At 40.3% G+C, this 18965-nt stretch overlaps 1 protein-coding gene across 1 annotated transcript; it reads left to right on the forward strand.

Annotated features, from left to right (window-relative positions):
- The first annotated feature begins 10038 nt into the window (after positions 1-10038).
- On the forward strand, positions 10039-11637 carry LOC131309410 (probable disease resistance RPP8-like protein 2). Its single transcript, XM_058336052.1, has 3 exons — positions 10039-10155; positions 10203-11357; positions 11578-11637. The coding sequence occupies exons 1-3, from the start codon at positions 10039-10041 to the stop codon at positions 11635-11637; spliced, it is 1332 nt and encodes a 443-aa protein (XP_058192035.1).
- The last annotated feature ends 7328 nt before the right edge of the window (positions 11638-18965 follow it).

Below are 18965 nucleotides of genomic sequence, written 5' to 3' on the forward strand. Positions count from 1 at the left end.
TTGCATTCACTGCTAAGTCTGGTATGTCTTTTACTGGAAATAGTAATTGGATAATTGACTCTGGCGCAACAGACCATATGACTTGTGATCGTTATAAGTTTAGTCATTTATCTCCTAAATGTTCCAAAGCCACTATCACCACTGCTAATGATGTATCATCTCCGGTTATTGGAGTTGGTACAGTTCCATTATCTTCCACGTTAAAAATCCATGATGTCTTATTTGTGCCGTCGTTAAATTGTAATATTCTCTCTGTGAATCAATTAGCCAAATCTCATGATTGTGTTGCTCTATTTTTTCCTACTCACTGTGTCTTTCAGAACATCCATACTCGGGAGAAGATTGGCAGTGGTAGACAAATGGGCGGATTGTACTATCTTGAAGATGGATTCCAACAATCCAATAAAAAAGGGCACGCTCTTGTGGTAAATGGAGATTCGATGAATAAAAAAAAGGAGGAAATTTGGTTATGGCATAGGAGATTGGGACATCCTTCCTTTGGCTATCTTAGGAAATTATTTCCATCATTGTTTCATGGATGTAATCTTTCAGATTTTGTTTGCGAAACTTGTGTGAAAGCAAAAAGCCATCATACTAAATTTCATTTGAGTGATCATAAAACAGATTTACCTTTTTCATTAGTTCATTCAGATGTTTGGGGACCGGCCCCAATTTCTACTCTTAATGGGATGAGGTGGTTTATAACTTTTGTTGATGATTGCACTCGCATGACTTGGGTTTATCAAATGAAGCACAAGAGTGATGTTTGTTCAATTTTTCGCATGTTCCATCAAATGATAACTACTCAGTTTGGTGTTCCAATAAAAATCTTTCGTTCTGATAATGGTGGTGAGTACGAAAAGAAAGAATTTATGGAATTTATGCACTCTGAAGGGATTATTCACCAAACATCTTGCACAGATTCTCCTCAACAAAATGGTGTCGCAGAGCGAAAAAATCGACATTTATTGGAAATTACTCGGTCTCTTTTAATTGGGGGTCATGTTCCTATTTACTTGTGGGGTGAAGCTTTGAATTCGGCGGTCTATTTAATGAACCGTACGCCATCCAGTGTTCTTAATTTTCGAAGACCATTGGATGTCCTTTCTGACCATTGCACTCTCCCACCGGTAGTACTTCTGGCTCCACGAATTTTTGGGTGTGTGGTTTATGTTCATTTGCATCCTCGCCAACGGACTAAGCTTGAATCTCGTGCTTTGAAGTGTGTTTTTGTGGGATATGGGAACAATAAAAAAGGCTACAAGTGTTTTGATCCAAAAACTCGAAAGCTTTATGTTTCTATGGATATTACCTTCCACGAGACCGAACTTTTTTACAGGGCGCCAATTCCTAATTTACCATTTCCAGGGGAGAATTCAGACGAAGTAATAAATTATGCAGAACTGGAAGCATTTTTTACCTCAGAAAATATTTCTTCGTCCGGAGATTCTTCAGGACAGGGTGAATTTTCAGATGAAAGGGAAGAGTTATCGGTTGTTGAACCAGAGACGTCTCATACTGAAGATAATGCTCTTCATGATAGTACAATGCCTCCCAACAATTCAACACAACCACTGAGCCAGTCTTCTTCTGAGATTCCTCCAGAGGTATCCACTAACCCTAACTCCACTGGTAGTGATGATCTTTTTTCTGAGTCTCAAGTGTCTCAATATCGTCTTCCGCCTCGTTCTAATCGTGGTGTACCACCTGTTAAATATGAGCCTGATCCTAAATCCAACGTTAGATACCCCATTAGTAAGTCTTGTCAAAAACTGTCCAAGTCATATGCGTCTTATGTGCTACAGTTATCATCTGTTCCTATTCCTAGTAAAATGCAGGAGGCTCTAGCAGATGATAGATGGACTCAAGCCATGGCAGAAGAAATGGCAGCGCTTGAGAAAAATGATACTTGGGAGCTTGTGACTCTACCGAAAGGAAAAAAGACCGTGGGATGTAGATGGGTCTTTGCGGTCAAGCATAAAGCAGATGGGACAATTGAGAGGTATAAAGCTCGATTGGTTGCGAAAGGATATACGTAATCTTATGGGGTTGACTATCAGGAAACTTTTGCACCTGTTGCCAAACTTAATACAGTTAGAGTGCTCCTGTCTTTGGCGGTGAACCGAGATTGGCCACTTCTTCAGTTTGATGTAAAAAATGCTTTTTTACATGGAGATCTTACAGAGGAAGTGTATATGGATCCCCCTCCAGGTGTGGAAAAATACTCAGATATTACAATGGTATGCAAACTTAAAAAGGCGTTGTATGGGTTAAAACAGTCTCCAAGAGCTTGGTTCGGTAGATTTACCAAGTCTATGAAGAGCTTCGGATATAAACAAAGCAACTCAGACCATACGTTGTTTTTAAAGCATCGAATGGGTAAAATTACTGCTTTGATTATATATGTTGATGACATGGTGGTGACAGGAGATGATCAAGAAGAAATTGAGAGCTTACAACGACACTTGGTCTTAGAGTTTGAAATGAAACAACTTGGAGATTTAAAATACTTTCTCGGAATCGAGGTAGCCCGCTCAAAGAATGGTATTTTCTTGTCTCAACGAAAATACGTTCTTGACTTGTTAACTGAAACAGGTATGCTTGGATGTAAGCATACAAATACCCCTATTGAACAAAATCACAAGTTGTTTAATTGTTTACATGCAACTTCTACTGATAAAGCAAGATACCAGAGACTTGTGGGAAAATTAATTTACTTGTCCCATACTAGGCCAGATATTGCTTATTCAGTATGCGTAGTAAGCCAGTTTATGCATGATCCTCGTAAACCTCACATGGATGCTGTGGAACGCATATTGCGATATTTAAAGTCTGCTCCGGGTAAAGGGTTATTGTTCAGCAAGAATAATCACTTGAAGGTAGAAGGTTACACTGATGCAGATTGGGCTGGTTCATCTGACGACAGAAAATCTACATCAGGATACTTTACTTTTGTAGGGGGCAACCTTGTGACTTGGAGGAGTAAAAAACAACAAGTGGTAGCAAGGTCAAGTGCAGAAGCTAAATATAGAGGCATGGCTTTTGGAGTATGTGAGTTACTATGGTTGAGGAACTTGCTTAAGGATTTGGGTATTCACTCTCAGGAGACAATGAAGCTGTATTGTGACAACACTTCTGCTATAGAGATTGCTCATAATCCAGTCCAACACGATCGGACGAAGCATGTGGAAATTGATAGGCACTTCATTAAAGAAAAACTTGAAGCCGGAATCATTGCTTTCCCGTTTGTGAAGTCTGCAGACCAACTAGCCGATGTCCTTACCAAAGCTGTTGCCAGCAGTGTTTTTAGTCACTCTTTAGACAAGTTAGGCATGTGCGATATACATGCTCCAACTTGAGGGGGAGTGCTAGAATTAAGGATATGATTTAGTCAATATTTGATTTGGTCAATATCCTTAATTGTGTAATCTTATTTTATGCCATAAGTGTAGAATATTTTCATGTAATCTTGTATTCTTTCCTTATTAATGTTTGTACTATATATATTGTACAACTACGATGAATGGAATTATCAGAAAATTACTCCACAATTGTGTTTATTTTCACAAAGCTTTCGCTGTTATTGAGATTGAGTTGGTTTTATGTACGATTTGCTCTCTACGAAGGCTTCTCTCACTTTCTCTCGTTTGGGCATGTTTCTCCGGTTCATCAGTTTCTCTTCAACCGTCTCTGCCTTTATTGCTTTCATAATCATAGATAAGCATAAGTACGCCACTGTTCAGGTTTCGATCACTTATGTGCTGGTGATTGGTGCTATTGCTCTGGAGTTCTATGCCATTATTATGTTACTCTCGGCAGATTGGACAATGGTTTGGTTAAGTGGTAAACGCATGAATCGGTTTGCAGATTTCATTCGTAAAGGGAACTTAATTCTGCAATTCTGCAATATGGTGCCTGGAAACAAGAGATGGTCTAATTTAATGGCCCCGTACAATCTAATTAGTTTTTGCCTCAAAGATAGGCCGGCGAAATTCCCTAAAGTCTAAAAGTGCTTTCGGATTTACGACCGGTTGGAAAAGCATCGTTACGTCTATAGGGAAGGTGCCTTTGATGGCTTGAAGGAATCGATCTTTAAACAGATTCTAGAGAAAGCAAACAAAGAGAGAATTACCCCAACAGGAACTGAGGGTTACGTCTATAGGGAAGGTGCCTTTGATGGCCTGAAGGAATTGATCTTTAAACAGATTCTAGAGAAAGCAAACAAAGCGAGAAGTACCCCAACAGGAACCGAGGGTTTCATGCAATTAGATTCTGCACATACTGTTGATCAGGTACTAAAAGATACAGTAATGCTACACACACAGCATATATGCATAGATGTTATACACAGATTTGTTGTGGGGCCCACTACGGGTCCCACACAAATAATCCGAGCCGTTCATTAAATGTAAAACATTTTTTCAAGGGCCTCCGCAAAAAATCAGCTCAATCCGATACTTACAGATGCTCGATTCAATCATTTAACTTTTCATTCGAATTTCAGGATAATGAAAAGTTAGATGATTAAATCAAGCACTTATAGATATCGGATTGAGCTAATTTTTCGCGAAGGCTCTTGAAAAAATGTTTTAAATTTAATGAACGGCTCGGATTATTTGTGTGGGACCCGTAATAGGCCCCACAACAAATCTGTGCACAAAATCTGTGCATAAATGCTGTGTGTGTAGCATTACTGTAAATATGAGATGTTTTGACGAAATCAATGTCAAATTTGACCAATGTATTCTTCTGTGGCACGTCGCAACAACCCCTTGCTATAATGCTGACTGGAGAGATGAATCAGACTCTCGCAAAGTAAGCGAGATGCTGTCAAATTACATGCTCTATCTATTGGTCATGCACCCCTATATGTTGCCCAACGGAATTGGGAAGATTCGATTTCAAGACACGTGTGCCGAAGCCACTGATTTTTTCCAGGAGAGCAAATCAGGAAGAGATGGATACCGAGCTTGCGTGAAGCTACTTGAAGTAAACACCGACATTTTGCCATCTCAAGTGAAGGGGGACAGGAGCAAGTCGGTGCTGTTCGATGCATGTAGGCTTGCTAAAGCTTTGCGCTCCCTTCAGGTTCTGGGAGTTGACAAATAGGAGGTTATGAGCTGCGTTTGGGTGGAGTTGCTGTGCTATACCGCTGGTCAATGTCGGTCGAACTACCATGCCCAACAGCTCAGACGAGGTGGGGAGTTGCTCACTCATGTCTGGTTTCCGATGGCCCATTTGGGTGTAACGGATCATTTCCAGATTGCGGAAGGCCACGCACGGGCTAAATTGCTGGTGAGTTAGTTATTTACTCCATTCGTGAAGATGGTCGGCTATTATGTTCTCTTTCTTTTGATAGGGCCGGCGGCTATTATGTTGTGGTGAAGCCGAGAAAGGCCATGCATTGGTTTGTTCGTCGTGGTTCGAGGTTGGGGTGGGTGGGTTGGCGGGCGGGGTGTTCTTTTTATTTTTACTTTTTAGTAGTTTCTGTTTCAATAATGACAGTCGCGATTACAGTATTTGCTTTTTTTTGAAACGTGTTAATAAACCCAAAGCCTTGCTAGTACTACAAACACGGTCATTACTCTTGACATAGAACACGTGGCAGCACGATTCCATGCTCAGTAGGACCGTGCCAAGCAGTGATTTAAATATGCGAGGGGAAAAAGGTCTAATTGAAGCACGGCGAGCGTTTAAAAAAAAAGAAATATAAACTACATAAATGATCAATATTCACTTCTACCATAAAAAGAAGAATAAATATCACCATATTGCATAATAACCAACAATTCAACATACAGAATACTAGCAAAATACGCTCATAAAATAAGATCGGTTCTATTCGACATCTACAATATATACACAAACAAAGGAGATAAAATATGATCAACAAATATATACAAACTGATTAATCATTACTGCATAATATATATATATATATATATATATATATACATATATATATTATGTGTGTATGTGTGAAAAAAAGAAGAAGACCCAGCATGTGTGGAAAATAAAACCCCAGCATATACGTGCGTATGTGTGCACTGTGTGCAGCGACTGTAGCCCACTGATGACTAACCAAGACCAACAGCAGAAGGGTGAGAGAGAGAGAGAGAGGTGCGTGTCTATATGTATACACACACACCTTGTCGGCAAAAGAAGATGAATAGGAGAAGAAAATAAGGAGAGAGAGAGGTTCGAGAGAGAGAGAAGGGCGAGGGAGAGAGAGATATCTGATCTTACCTCTGAGATTTGAAGATCTGAATGCCTTTGACGCCGCAGAGGAGAGAAGCAGAGAGGTATGTTCTGATCGCGTTTTTGGAATATTAGACGTCTTTAGTTTGTATTTTGCCCTAACGACGCCAAGGCGCAATTTTTTAGTCACCTCACGCCTTGCAACTATTCGTTCGACTCACGCCTGGTCGCCTGCCTCACCCAACCTCGCCTCGCCTTGCCTCACACCTGTGAGGCGTCACAAGCTCGCCTCGCCTAGGTGAGCGCCTATGCACGCTTTTTCAATTACTGGTGCCAAGCCTTGGAAGTTCAAACGATGTCTGATTTCCAATTAACCGATTTGGCATAATTGTGACGAGCTCGGAATAAAACAACTACTGCAAAGGACCCAAACGCGTGAGTAAATACAAAAAAACTAGACCCAAATACGAAACGCCACACAAAGCCAGCCACGGTATTTAAACCCATTAATCTGCTCATGGAGGTAGGTGGAGAAATCATCATCTACATCAAGTTAAAACTCGTATTGATGTAGCCACGTTATTTGAAAGCCCAAAAATCCATCTCCATAACTGATGAATCCAAGAGTCAAAAACCCAAATATGGGAAACCCGATCTAGGCCACTTGAGTTTAGCGTATAATTCTTCTCATTGACCAGTTAATTTTTTTTTTATTTTTATCGGCAATTTTCAAACAACATTGACCAGTTGAATGCAACAACAATAACAGAATCCGTCTAATTCCTGAGAATTTATCAGTTGAATCTTCTTGCATATAATCACTCTAACATCGAAACTTCGAACACCACCTAGAGTGTTTGTGAGATCTTTGAATCTCTTATAAACCCAATGACTACACCTTAGGATGTTTGTGAGATCTTTGAATCTCTTGTAAACCCATTTGTAAACCATTGTTGATGGTGGAATCGGACTCCGGTCCCGTAAATGTACCTCAATTTTGTGGGAAATTCCGCATATTTTTCCCAACATAGACAAGAATTGTCGACATAATCGATAGTGTTTTACCATTTGACATACTCGACCGTTTTGTCTTTTCAAGTGTAATTTGAAGTTTATCTACTTACTCCGTACAATATTGGCAAGTGCAGAAGACTTAAGCTAAAAACTTACTATATATACCATCATCAAATGAAGGAGACAACTCAACGCCCATTTTATGCATGGAACATAGCATCATGTGGATGGATTCCTTCCCCCTATGCTTTAAGCAATGAAGGAGTCTAGCATGAGTACATACAACTGTTCGAAATTATGAGCCACTCCCTCAGACAAAAATATTTAATTGTGTAAAAGTGTATTGATTTTCTTAGAATAAGTGAATGTCTTAATGGAATCACATTGCTTATTTAGACTTGCTTGAGTTTTTTGCTTCAATTCAAGTGAGTTATCAAAATCCACCAACCACTTGAGATCTCGCCCTTTAGATCGCAATCTCACCCTTTAGATCGCAAACAATCGCTCTCATGTAGAAGTTAGACAAGGGCTCTCGGTCCTTTAACATTAAACATCAATAAGTCCTCGCACGCCCGCATTTCACACCTCATGACTTGCGGATTTTCGCTTGGCACGAAAAGTGCTAAAACCCAAAGCAATGTGCCGAAGAAAACTTTCTTTTTTTCTTTCAAAAAGTCTAAGAAAACTACAGACACAAGTTTTGTTTGGAGTCGTTTGATGTACTTGGAACCACGTGCATCGAACAACTATGGACACAATTGTGTCCGAAGTCGTGTTTTGAAGTTCTGTTCGAAAAAGCATTGTGCTTTTCCTTCTGCCCAATTTCAGAAAAGAACAAATGCTCTATTCTTTACTTGAAAGTCGTTTCCCCAATTTCAGAAAAGAAGAAATGGTATTCTCTATTCTTTATTTCCCCAATTTCAAAAAGAAGAAATGAGATGCTCTGTTCTTTAATTGAAATCCGTTTCCCCAATTTCGGAAAAGAAGAAATGAGACATTCTTTACTTGAAATTCGTTTTTCAAGTGTTCTTTACTTGGTTCAACAGGTCTTTGTCGCACATTATGCTTTGTTTGGAACTTTTGGAAGATAAGGGAGAATTAAAAATTTCCCTCTTCTCTTGTTTGGATTTTTCATAAACAATGATGGAAAAATAACAAAATGAATTCGACTTTCCTTCTAGTTTCTCTCCAATTTTCCTTCTATTTTCTCTCTTAATTAGTCTCTCTTCCTTTCTTTTCCTTTCCACAAGTTGCAAACAGAGTCCAAAGCAATGCTGGAATTTACCAAAGGATTGTTGATTCCAGAGATTGAGTAAAATGTAGTGAACTCCAACTCACCACAGCAGTGCCAGAGATCCGTAGCCTCTCCGACTAATTATGAGGCAAATAATCAGGGAAGAAAAAAAAGTCAATGGCGGAAGCTGTGTGGAACGCTCCTTTACAAAGTCTTAGTGAATGGCTGGCTGAAGGAGCAAATCTAGTGACGGGAGAGAAGAACTTGCAGTTGGAATGGCTGGAAGAAGAATTGGTTTTAATTTATGCTTTTCTAGACCATGTCAAAAACGTAGAAAGACTAGGTCACGCGGAGGCAGATGTGGCTAAAGCGATAAGTGATATCGTTGCACAAGCACAGCAAGTCTTCGACACCTTCATTCAAAATTCACTGCAAGAAAGAAGAAGAGGTGGTCTCAAGCGATGCGTTCTTGTTTGCAAAACGTGGAAGGATAAATATAAAATCGCGAGGAAAACGAGAATGATAAAACTTGGAATCTCGGATCTCTTCCGGATAATTGAACTTCATCCGGTTGGTGAGGGGAAAGAAGAAAAATCAGGTGATGAAGTTCAAGGAAGAGATAATGTTGGAGTTTTGATTGATCAGTGCCCAGTGAGAAAAACCGTTGGTTCGTCTTCGGATTCAATTTCCAGTACTGGCCGAAAAGGAAAGTTTGATGAAGAAATATGGAACATTCGAAGTTCTGTTAGCCTTATGGAAGCAGCCGCACGAGAGGAACTAAGTGCAAGGGACATAGTTTTGATGGCCCAAATGAGGGAAATCATAAGCTTTGCAGGTGTTGCTGTTAACCAGAGAAGATGGCTCTCTAAGACGGAGCAAGTAGGGGTTTTGATTGAGGGTCTCCGAGAAAGAATGGATGCTTATTGTAGCCGGAATGCCAACTTGATTATGATGTCGAGCAGAAAGCCTCGACTTCTACTGGGAAAGGAAGTTGGAACATTGGATGCCAAAGTTAATCGAATCAAAAGATATCTGGAAATGATGCACGCATTGTTTGAAGATGTTGGACCAGTGGAAGAACTGGATGGAAAAACAAGGGTTTGGGTGGGGGAAGTAATGGGTGTTGCTCAAAACATAGAGTTTGTCCTTCCCAACGATGATAATATTAGTCCCTTTTCAATCTTTGACTTGAAAAGTCGATCAAAATTTGAGAAACAGGTCAATCAGATTCTCGATCGGATTCAGAACCTATCTAGAAGAAGGAAATTGTACAGAATCAATCTAACCACGAGAAGACCACAAGATTCAAGGCCTGAAGAGGAAGCACCGCCATTGCCACTAACCTACACCGCTAATCTGGAGTCGGATGAATGTATGCATGCCATCATGGATTGGATTCTTGCGGATTGAAAAGTCGATCAAAATTTGAGAAACAGGTCAATCAGATTCTCGATCGGATTCAGAACTTATCTAGAAGAAGGAAATTGTACAGAATCAATCTAACCACGAGAAGACCACAAGATTCAAGTCCTGAAGAGGAAGCACCGCCATTGCCACTAACCTACACCGCTAATCTGGAGTCGGATGAATGTATGCATGCCATCATGGATTGGATTCTTGCGGATGATCATCAGCTCATTGTCTCAATTGTGGGTGTAAAAGGCACTGGTAAGTCCACCCTTGCTCGATTAGTTTATAACCATCAGACTGTACAAAATCATTTCGTTTATGGTGTTTGGGTGGATCTATGTCAAAGTTGTCAACACGCAGAGCCAATGAAATTTTGCGAGAGATACAGGAAAAAGTTAGGTCTGTGGAACTAGTCCCATGTAATGAGATCACTGAAGAAACAATACAGGGGGGCACTGTACACTCAACTGAAGGGAGATACATCATTGTCTTTAACGGTGTCTATTCGATAGAATTCCGAGATTTAATGGAAATGGCATTTCCAGACACATCACAAGGTAGTAGAATTATTGTAACTACTAACAATATTTGTGCTGCCCCTCGTGCTGGCCCAAATAAATTTACTCTCAAACTGGCTCTACTGACTGATGATCACAGTTGGGAATTGTTTACCTGCACTTTGGGAATGTGTGTTCTACCCAAATCAGATTTGATGAAGCTAAGAAGAAAGATATTGAGGACTTGTGGGGGTTTGCCACTATCTATAATGGAACTGGGACGTCAACTTTCAAGTGCTGAGCCAACTTCTGAGGCGCGGTCAAGGGTGATTGAAAGCTTCAATGGACAGCAGAAACCCTGGTTAGATTTGTCTGTGATTTCAGATTTCCCCCTGAACTTGAGGCGATGTCTACAGTATTTTGAAAAATTCCTGGCAGAGTTTGAGATCCCTGTGAGGAGATTGATTACATTGTGGGTTGCAGAGGGTTTGGTCCGTGGTGGTCGAGATCATCCAAAATATATTGCAAAAAGGATCTTGGCAGAGTTGACAGATCGGAACATGGTTCAAGTGATAGAAAGGAAGCTTACTGGGGAAGTTAAAACATGTTGCATGCCACCTGCTCTGAGAAAACTCAATTTAAAAGATGAAATACGTAGTTCCAACAGGCCCCGGGTCACTTGTCTTGCAGACCATCTTGATGACCAGGATTCCAGTTATAAGCACATTCATGGCGACTCTTCAAATCTCTCTGATTTAGAACTCCGTGATCATTATGAGCATACTTCTTCCTTTCTCTCGTTCGATACTCGAGAAGGAAGTAAGCCTGGAGAAGAAATAGGAAACTTTCTTGATCGATGTGTCTCCTCTGGTTGCTTCCTATTGCTTCGGGTGCTCGATCTTGAACGCGTATTTAGACCCAGGTTGCCCAAGGAAGTAGGTGAGCTAATTTTGTTGCACTACCTTGGCTTGCGATGGACTTTTCTTGAGACGCTTCCATCAAATGTAAGCCAACTGCTTGGTCTACAAACTCTAGACGTAAAACAAACTTACATAAGCAAACTCCCTAGTTGTTTACACCATAATTTGGTATTTAGTCTAATATGATCGATTGGGTCAAAACGTTACACGTGTTAGACTGATTAAACAAAATGTAGTATGAAGCCTGTTAAGGAAAAATCAAGTGGACTGATCGACGGTTGATATTCGACTGAACACGTTTCAGAATATGCATCACACACAAATCGTGGGCATGACAATTAATGCAAGCAGGCAGTTGGAGTAATTACCACATTGGGAACATGTGAGATCGTGGAGAAGTAACCGCCTCGTGCAGACAGTGGAGCAAGAATAGGGAGCATGGAGCCACTTAATTCAAATCGGAGGAGGGAATTCCATATGATTTGAATTTCAAGTCGATGACAGCCTATAAATACAAGAATAGAAGACATTTAGAACCCCCAATCAATTGCCCAAAGGTTTCTACTTTTATCTGTACTCTACATTTCTTGCTCTAGGAGTAGCTTGTAATTTAACCGTCTGTTCGATTGTGTTCTCATAGTCGATTGACTTCTACACCGAGGAATAATAAAGTCCATTTTGTTGTTCTTCTTTCATCTCCATTTCACTTCATTCAGTTTGCTTCCAGAGAAGTCTTGAAATACGGCAAGGAACCAAACTCCACCATCACAAACACCCACATTTCCAGCACACTCAACAACTCTTAATCGATTCGTCGATTGCAAGTAAAAATAGACAAACAATTTTGGCGCTAGAAGGAGGGCTCTTACTAATTTGGAAGTAATGGCACCGGCAACAAGAAAGCAAGGCGACCGACCAACAGAGCCTCAGAATGAAGGCTTGGAAACCCAAAACGATGTGATGCATCCTGAACAAAGGATGCCCGAGAATAGCCAAGGAAATGGCTTGAGTGCGCCAATGGATATACAGAGCCTTTCCAGGCAGTTGGCACAGGTTTTGTCTAACCCAGAAGACGAAGCGGCACAGGAATTGATTACCCTAATGAGAAGGGTAGTTACACCTCCATCTATCATAGATGTTGATGCAAATGGTGTAGTTCATGAACAGTTGCAATCCGGTGATTTGCCTAGACAGGCCCCTCAACAGGTATATTCAAATCCGGTATTTGACTCAAATATGAATATGCATAGTCGACCATATGTAGCTCCAACTGCTTTACGGTCCGCAAGGCCAACCAGTTTTTATTAGAATGTTCCATCTATATATGAAGCTGGAAACAATAGTGGGAATGGTCAAACTAATGGTATCAATCCTAGCCAGAATCCTCAAAATGGTTTCACAGGGGTCCATGTTATGAACAATGGTCAGCACATGTACAGTTCTGCACAAACCGTGCCAAATCATGGCAATTACACGTACCATACTATGCCAGCTGTGTCAAATAATGGAAATAATGGTCAGTACGTTCACAATTTGCCAAATAATGGCAATGGAAACGGTCAGAATGTCCCTTTCATACAACCTCACATACCAAATGTTCTTAGAGCCCCAGATCCCATGAATATTAACATGGCACAAATATTAGAAGTCATTCAAGATGTATACGGACCAGGGCTACGCAGGGTAGAGAAACCTATGTTTAGGAAGCCTTACCCACATTGGGTTGACAGTGTGCCTTTACCAAGGGGATATAAAATACCTGAGTTATCACTTTTTAGTGGTATGGAAAACCAATCAACAATCGAACATGTGGGCCGGTTTTGCCTGCAGTTAGGCGAACTAGGCTTAGTTGATGTTTTTAAATTGAAGTTGTTCCCGCATTCTTTAACTAAAACGGCATTCACGTGGTTCATAAGTTTACCTGCAAATTCCATTCATACGTGGCAAGATATGGAAGAACAATTTCATGCTCAATACTTTAGGCACGAACCAGAGGTTTCGATTGCTGATTTGGCTAAGTTAAAACAAAGGCCAAATGAAACAGCAGAACAGTTCTTAACTAGGTTTAAGAGATTGAGAAACCAGTGCCACTGTAATGTGCCAGAGACCGAGATAGTTCGAATAGCTCAGGATGGTCTCGAGTTTAACTTTAAAAAGCAGTTTAATGGATTTAATTTCAAAGATCTATTTGAGCTTTCTATGAGAGCATCCCAATTTGAAGCTATCCTACAGGAAGAAGAGCAATTAAAAAATACATCTCTAGGAACGTATTACCAAGATGTAGAAGGAGATATTGAAATCGATGTAGCACAAGTTGTGGGAAAGACTCCCATAATTTGTGACACTCTGGTTAAAGCAGAAAAACCAATGAAAATGCCCTCATCCCAGCCCAATAGGCGTGGGGGGCAAGCAAATTATAGACAGTATTCATTTGATTTAGCACAAGCTGACCAAATATTTGATGAGCTGTTAAAACAAAAGTTTATCACCCTCAGTCCTGGGCATATTATTCCTTCTGACAAAGATAGAAAAGGAAAAGAATACTGCAAATGGCACAATTCATTTAGGCATAATACTAACAATTGTGTTACATTTCGAAATTGTGTACAGGATTTGATCCAGAAGGGGTTACTGCAATATGCTAAAGGTGACAAGGACCAGATGGGTATTGAATCCAATCCGTTTCCAAAGATTGAAGTGAACATGGTAACGGCCGGCCTAGCTAAAAGGTTGGGTTCTAATATTGAGAAACAAAAGCAGAGGGATGAGGATCAAATGCAGACTGAAGAAGAGTCAGCAAAGTCTCATACTTCCAGATTCCCAAATGATTACCTCTGTATCAGGTGTGGACATGAGGTCCAGTATGGAGAAGCAATCATAGCAGAAAAGGAGCAGAAAAGTGCATTCTCCAAGTCCAGACTGAGGTTCAACACAATGGGGGGAAACGATCTTCAAATATATGTTGGAGCCAAATTGATTTATGAAGGCATAGATCCAGGGCTTTTTAACAGAATAGAGTCAGAGCATTGCTATGGGCCAGATGATGGACCATTCTTATTTAGAGGACACCCAGTGGTGCCTGCAAGGCCCGGGGTACCTTCTTGCCAAGACCTTGAAGCAGTAGGGTATCAATTTCCTAATCGAGGGAGATACCCTAATCAAAGGGGTGTTGGTTCCAGAAGAGGTTTTGGGCCATGAGGAAGAGGACTTTATGGACGTGGGTTGCACCAGCCCAGGATGATAATGCCGCCTAATCATGATCATGAGGATTGGAGCACGCTTAACCACCCAAAATTCCCAGCAGAGGGTTGGTATACCAAAGTATCCAGTTCACAGAAGAGGAGGCTTCAAAGGAAATTTGCAGCCAGGGCTTATGGTGATCCATGGGACCATGTTTTCGAACCACGAGAAAGAGTGGAACCATCGAAGGTTTTGAACATGGTGTGGACCCGAGAGCAAGGAGAGGCCAGTGCGCAGAGAAAACCAACTCTCAAGCATGGGGGCAAAAAAGTGATGCTGCAATTTCTCCCCAGTCGACTGCCCAACCGAAGGGTAGGAAAGAGTTGAAGCAGAGCTTAAAGAAGAAAATGGAGGAATTCCAGAAGCTCATGGAAGCAGATGATGATGATCTCTTTGACGAGGGTTCAGAACAAGAAGACCTGATCAAAGATGCTTCCCCATCTCCGCAGAGATCTGCAACCTTTGGTGAAAGTCTGGCCGCAATCCAATTCTGGTCAGTACCTATAAATTATCAATGTAATATGATTTTAGTTCTGCCAAAGCAGTTCAAGGCAAAACCAAATCAGCCTATGAACTTGGCAGGTGACGTCGAAGATACCACCCAATCGATTGTAAAAATAATGGATAAAGAGAAGTATTCTCAATCACAGCCCATTGACGTCGAGACGAATGAACACGGGAACAGTATTGTGGTTCTTAGAACACCTGATGATGCCTCCATAAGGCATTTGAGACCATTATATATTAAACTGCATATGAATGGCCAGCCTATTTCAAAAGTGTTGGTCGATAATGGGGCAGTAGTCAATATATTACCCTCTAGGATGTTGAAAGTCTTGAACAAAACTGATGACGATTTGATCCCAACAGAAGTCACAGTGGGCAACTTCGCTGGAGGATGTTCTCCTGCTAAGGGGGTTATATCTTTACAACTGCAAATTGGAACTAGGAAGATGAATGCAACGTTTTTTGTAATCGATTCTTCATCTAATTACAATGCCTTACTAGGCAGGGATTGGATCCATATAAATAGTTGTGTACCATCTTCTTTGCATCAGGCTTTGATCTTTCTGAAGCAAGAGGAAGCAACAGGAATGGAGGTCTTTTGGGCAGACCGACATCCATTTAAAGCAGAGACCAATAATATCGAAGCAGATCTCTACAACGAACATTTATGGCCAACAAGGATAGAAGACTCAGAAGTCAGATCTAACCAAGTTAGGGTAACTGAGAGTCAATTCCTCACATACATTAAAGAAGGATTCCAAGAGCTAAGCAAGGATTTCACCAGGCCTAACATTATATCAAGGCCTGTCAAAAGCGACCAAAAAGTTTTTAATGTTTAGAAATTTATTCAATACAGGAAATGAAGAGTTGGCTACTGTTAAAGCCACTTTTAGGAGGTTGTTTTCTTTTCTTGTTGACAGAAAGTTGCAGGCAGATGAGCCTATTTCTTGTAATTGGGTTGAATGTGTTTTTGATGATAGCCCATTAAACATGAAAGAATTAGGTCTAGCAGACTTGAAACCAGCACCAGTTAAGCTGGATGATGATGGGGCCCAAGTGAAAGATCCCACGGAAGAAGTAAATCTAGGAACTCCAGAAGATTCTAAGATCACGTATGTTAATGCCACTTTGCCTGATGAAATAAAGGAGAAGTTCAAGTATTTGTTGCGTAAATTTAAAGATTGCTTTGCTTGGAGTTATGATGAAATGCCAGGTTTAGATAGATCTTTAGTCGAGCACAAAATACCTATAAAAGAGAATTATGTACCTTTTAAATAAGCACCCAGGAGAATGAAAGATGACGTTCTTCCCCAAGTAAAAAAAGAAATGGAACGTTTATTCGAGGCAAAGTTCATTCGACCGGTCAAATATGCTGAATGGGTCTCAAATGTGGTCCCAGTTTTAAAGAAAAATGGGAAAGTTAGGGTTTGTGTTGATTTCAGAGACCTAAATACCGCATCACCAAAGGATGAGTATCCAATGCCTGTTGCTGATTTGCTAGTCGATGCAACGGTAGGTTACCAAATGCTGTCCTTCATGGATGGTAATGCTGGCTATAATCAAGTATATGTAGCAGAAGAAGATACACATAAAACAGCATTTAGATGTCCTGGATACATAGGGACGTTCGAGTGGGTGGTTATGGCCTTCGGATTAAAAAACGCAGGAGCAACCTATCAAAGAGTTATGAATTTGATTTTTCATGATTTTCTACATAAATTCTTGGAAGTTTATATAGATGATGTTGTCGTAAAGTCAAATTCAGTTGATGAGCACTTGCATCATCTTGAACAGACTCTGGAAAGGATGAGACTTTACAATTTAAAAATGAATCCTTTGAAATGTGCATTTGGTGTTACAGCAAGAAATTTTTTGGGATTCCTGGTGCATTAAAAAGGAATTGAGATTGATAAAACTAAGGCTGATGCTATCTTGAAAGCACAAGCCCCAACCAATAAAGAAGAGCTCCAACAGTTCTTGGGAAAGATTAATTTCCTTCGAAGATTTATTGCCAATTTATCTGAAAAAACAATGGCATTCTCCCCATTATTAAAATTGAAGTCAGAAAAGGATTTCAAATGGGAACAAGAGCATCAGAAAGCTTTTGATATTTTAAAACAATCATCGGTAACGCCTCCTATTCTGATGCCTCCAATAAATGGCAAACCATTGAAGCTATATATATCAGCAACACACCATTCGATTGCAAGTCTGTTAGCCCAAGATAATGAACAAGGCCGAGAGCAATCAATTTATTACCTAAGCAGAAGGTTAAATGATTGTGAAGGAAGGTATTCATGTGTTGAAAAGATTTGTTTGGCATTATATTTTTCAGCAATTAAGTTAAGGCATTACCTTTTGCCAGCTAGGGTAAAGATCATTTCCCAAACCGATATAATAAAGTATATCTTGTCTAGGCCTATTTTAAGGGGTAGACAAGGGAAATGGATATTAGCTCTAATCGAGTACGACTTTGAATACATGCCTCAAAAGGCAGTAAAGGGACAAGCATTGGCAGATTTCCTATCTGAGCATCCAAATTTACCCCTGGAAGAGGATACCTTTGAGGTGCATTTTTTGGAACTCAGACCTTGGAAATTGTCTTTTGATGGTTCGAAAACAGACAATGGAGTTGGGGCAGGTGTTGTTTTGACATCTCCAAAAGGAGAAATGTTGCAATTCTCCTTCCAACTTGATGAGAGTAGAGTTTTGACGAATAATCAAGCAGAATATGAGGCCTTAATCATAGGCTTGGAAATAGCAAAAGATTTGAATATACGATATCTGAAAGTCTCTGGGGATTCACAATTGATCATTCGACAAGTTACGGGGCATTATAAGTGCAATCACCCATTATTGAATTTGCAGCTTGAAAAAGTTCGACGTCTTACTCAAAACTTTGACGAGGTATGTTTTCAGCATATCTTGAGACTTCAAAATAGTGAAGCCAATCAAATGGCCCAAGCAGCTTCGGGAGTTAAAATTCCTGAAGGAGACACGGAAAGAGTGATCAGAATCCAAAAAAGGTTTTTACCCTTCTCAGAGGAAAGGGAAAAAGATCGATTGGATGTATTGGTAATCGACGTTTCTGATGATTGGATGGATCCAATAAAGAATTATCTTCTGAATCCTAATGAGAAGGTAGAAAGGATTGTCAAATGCAGATCCATCAATTATGTTCTGTTAGGACAGGATTTGTATAGAAGAATTTCTGATGGTCTACTACTGTACTGTTGTGTGTTAGCAAAGACCAATCGATGAGGATCATGGGAGAGGTTCATGAAGGAACCTGTGGTGCCCATCAAGCTGGTGATAAAATGAGATGGTTAATTAAGAGACACGGGTATTATTGGCCAAACATCCGAGCTGATTGTATTCAGTATGCTAAAGGTTGCCAACAGTGTCAAAAGCATGGACCTATCCAAAGGATACCTGCTTATAGTTGCAATCGATTATCAAACCTTGGCCGTTCAGAGGTTGGGCAATCGATATGATAGGAGAAATCCACCCAGCGTCTTCATTACAGCACCAATTTGTGGAAGTAGCAACTGATTATTTTACAAAATGGACGGAGGCAATACCTTTAAAAGGTGTTTCACAAAAAACAAGTGATTGATTTTATTGAGGAATATCTTTTGTGTAGATTTGGAATTCCTGAAACTATTACTGTTGATCAAGCATCTGTATTCAATGGTAGAGAAGTTATTGAGTATGCACAAAAATATGGAATACAGATTTTAAATTCTACTTCGTATTATGCCCAAGCCAATGGGCAAGTCGAATCGACAAACAAAATTATAAAGAACACCTTAGCAAAGGTAATCGATGATAACCCAAGAGAATGGCATGATCTGTTGCCCAGAGTATTGTGGGCATATAGAACGTCACAAAGAGATAGTACTAGGGTAACTCCGTTCGAATTAGTCTACGGGCACGCAGCGGTTT

Source organism: Rhododendron vialii, chromosome 12a (genome assembly GCF_030253575.1).
Source record: "Rhododendron vialii isolate Sample 1 chromosome 12a, ASM3025357v1".
NCBI lineage: Eukaryota > Viridiplantae > Streptophyta > Magnoliopsida > Ericales > Ericaceae > Rhododendron > Rhododendron vialii.

What these genes read in the sequence shown, in the direction of transcription:
- LOC131309410 (XM_058336052.1), top strand. Translation starts at nt 10,039, where the DNA reads ATGCATGCCATCATGGATTGGATTCTTGCGGATGATCATCAGCTCATT. An exon ending in TAGTTTATAACCATCAGACT is followed by an intron (nt 10,156 to 10,202) that starts GTACAAAATCAT and finishes TCTATGTCAAAG; the next exon opens with TTGTCAACACGCAGAGCCAA. An exon ending in TTGAGACGCTTCCATCAAAT is followed by an intron (nt 11,358 to 11,577) that starts GTAAGCCAACTG and finishes AACACGTTTCAG; the next exon opens with AATATGCATCACACACAAAT.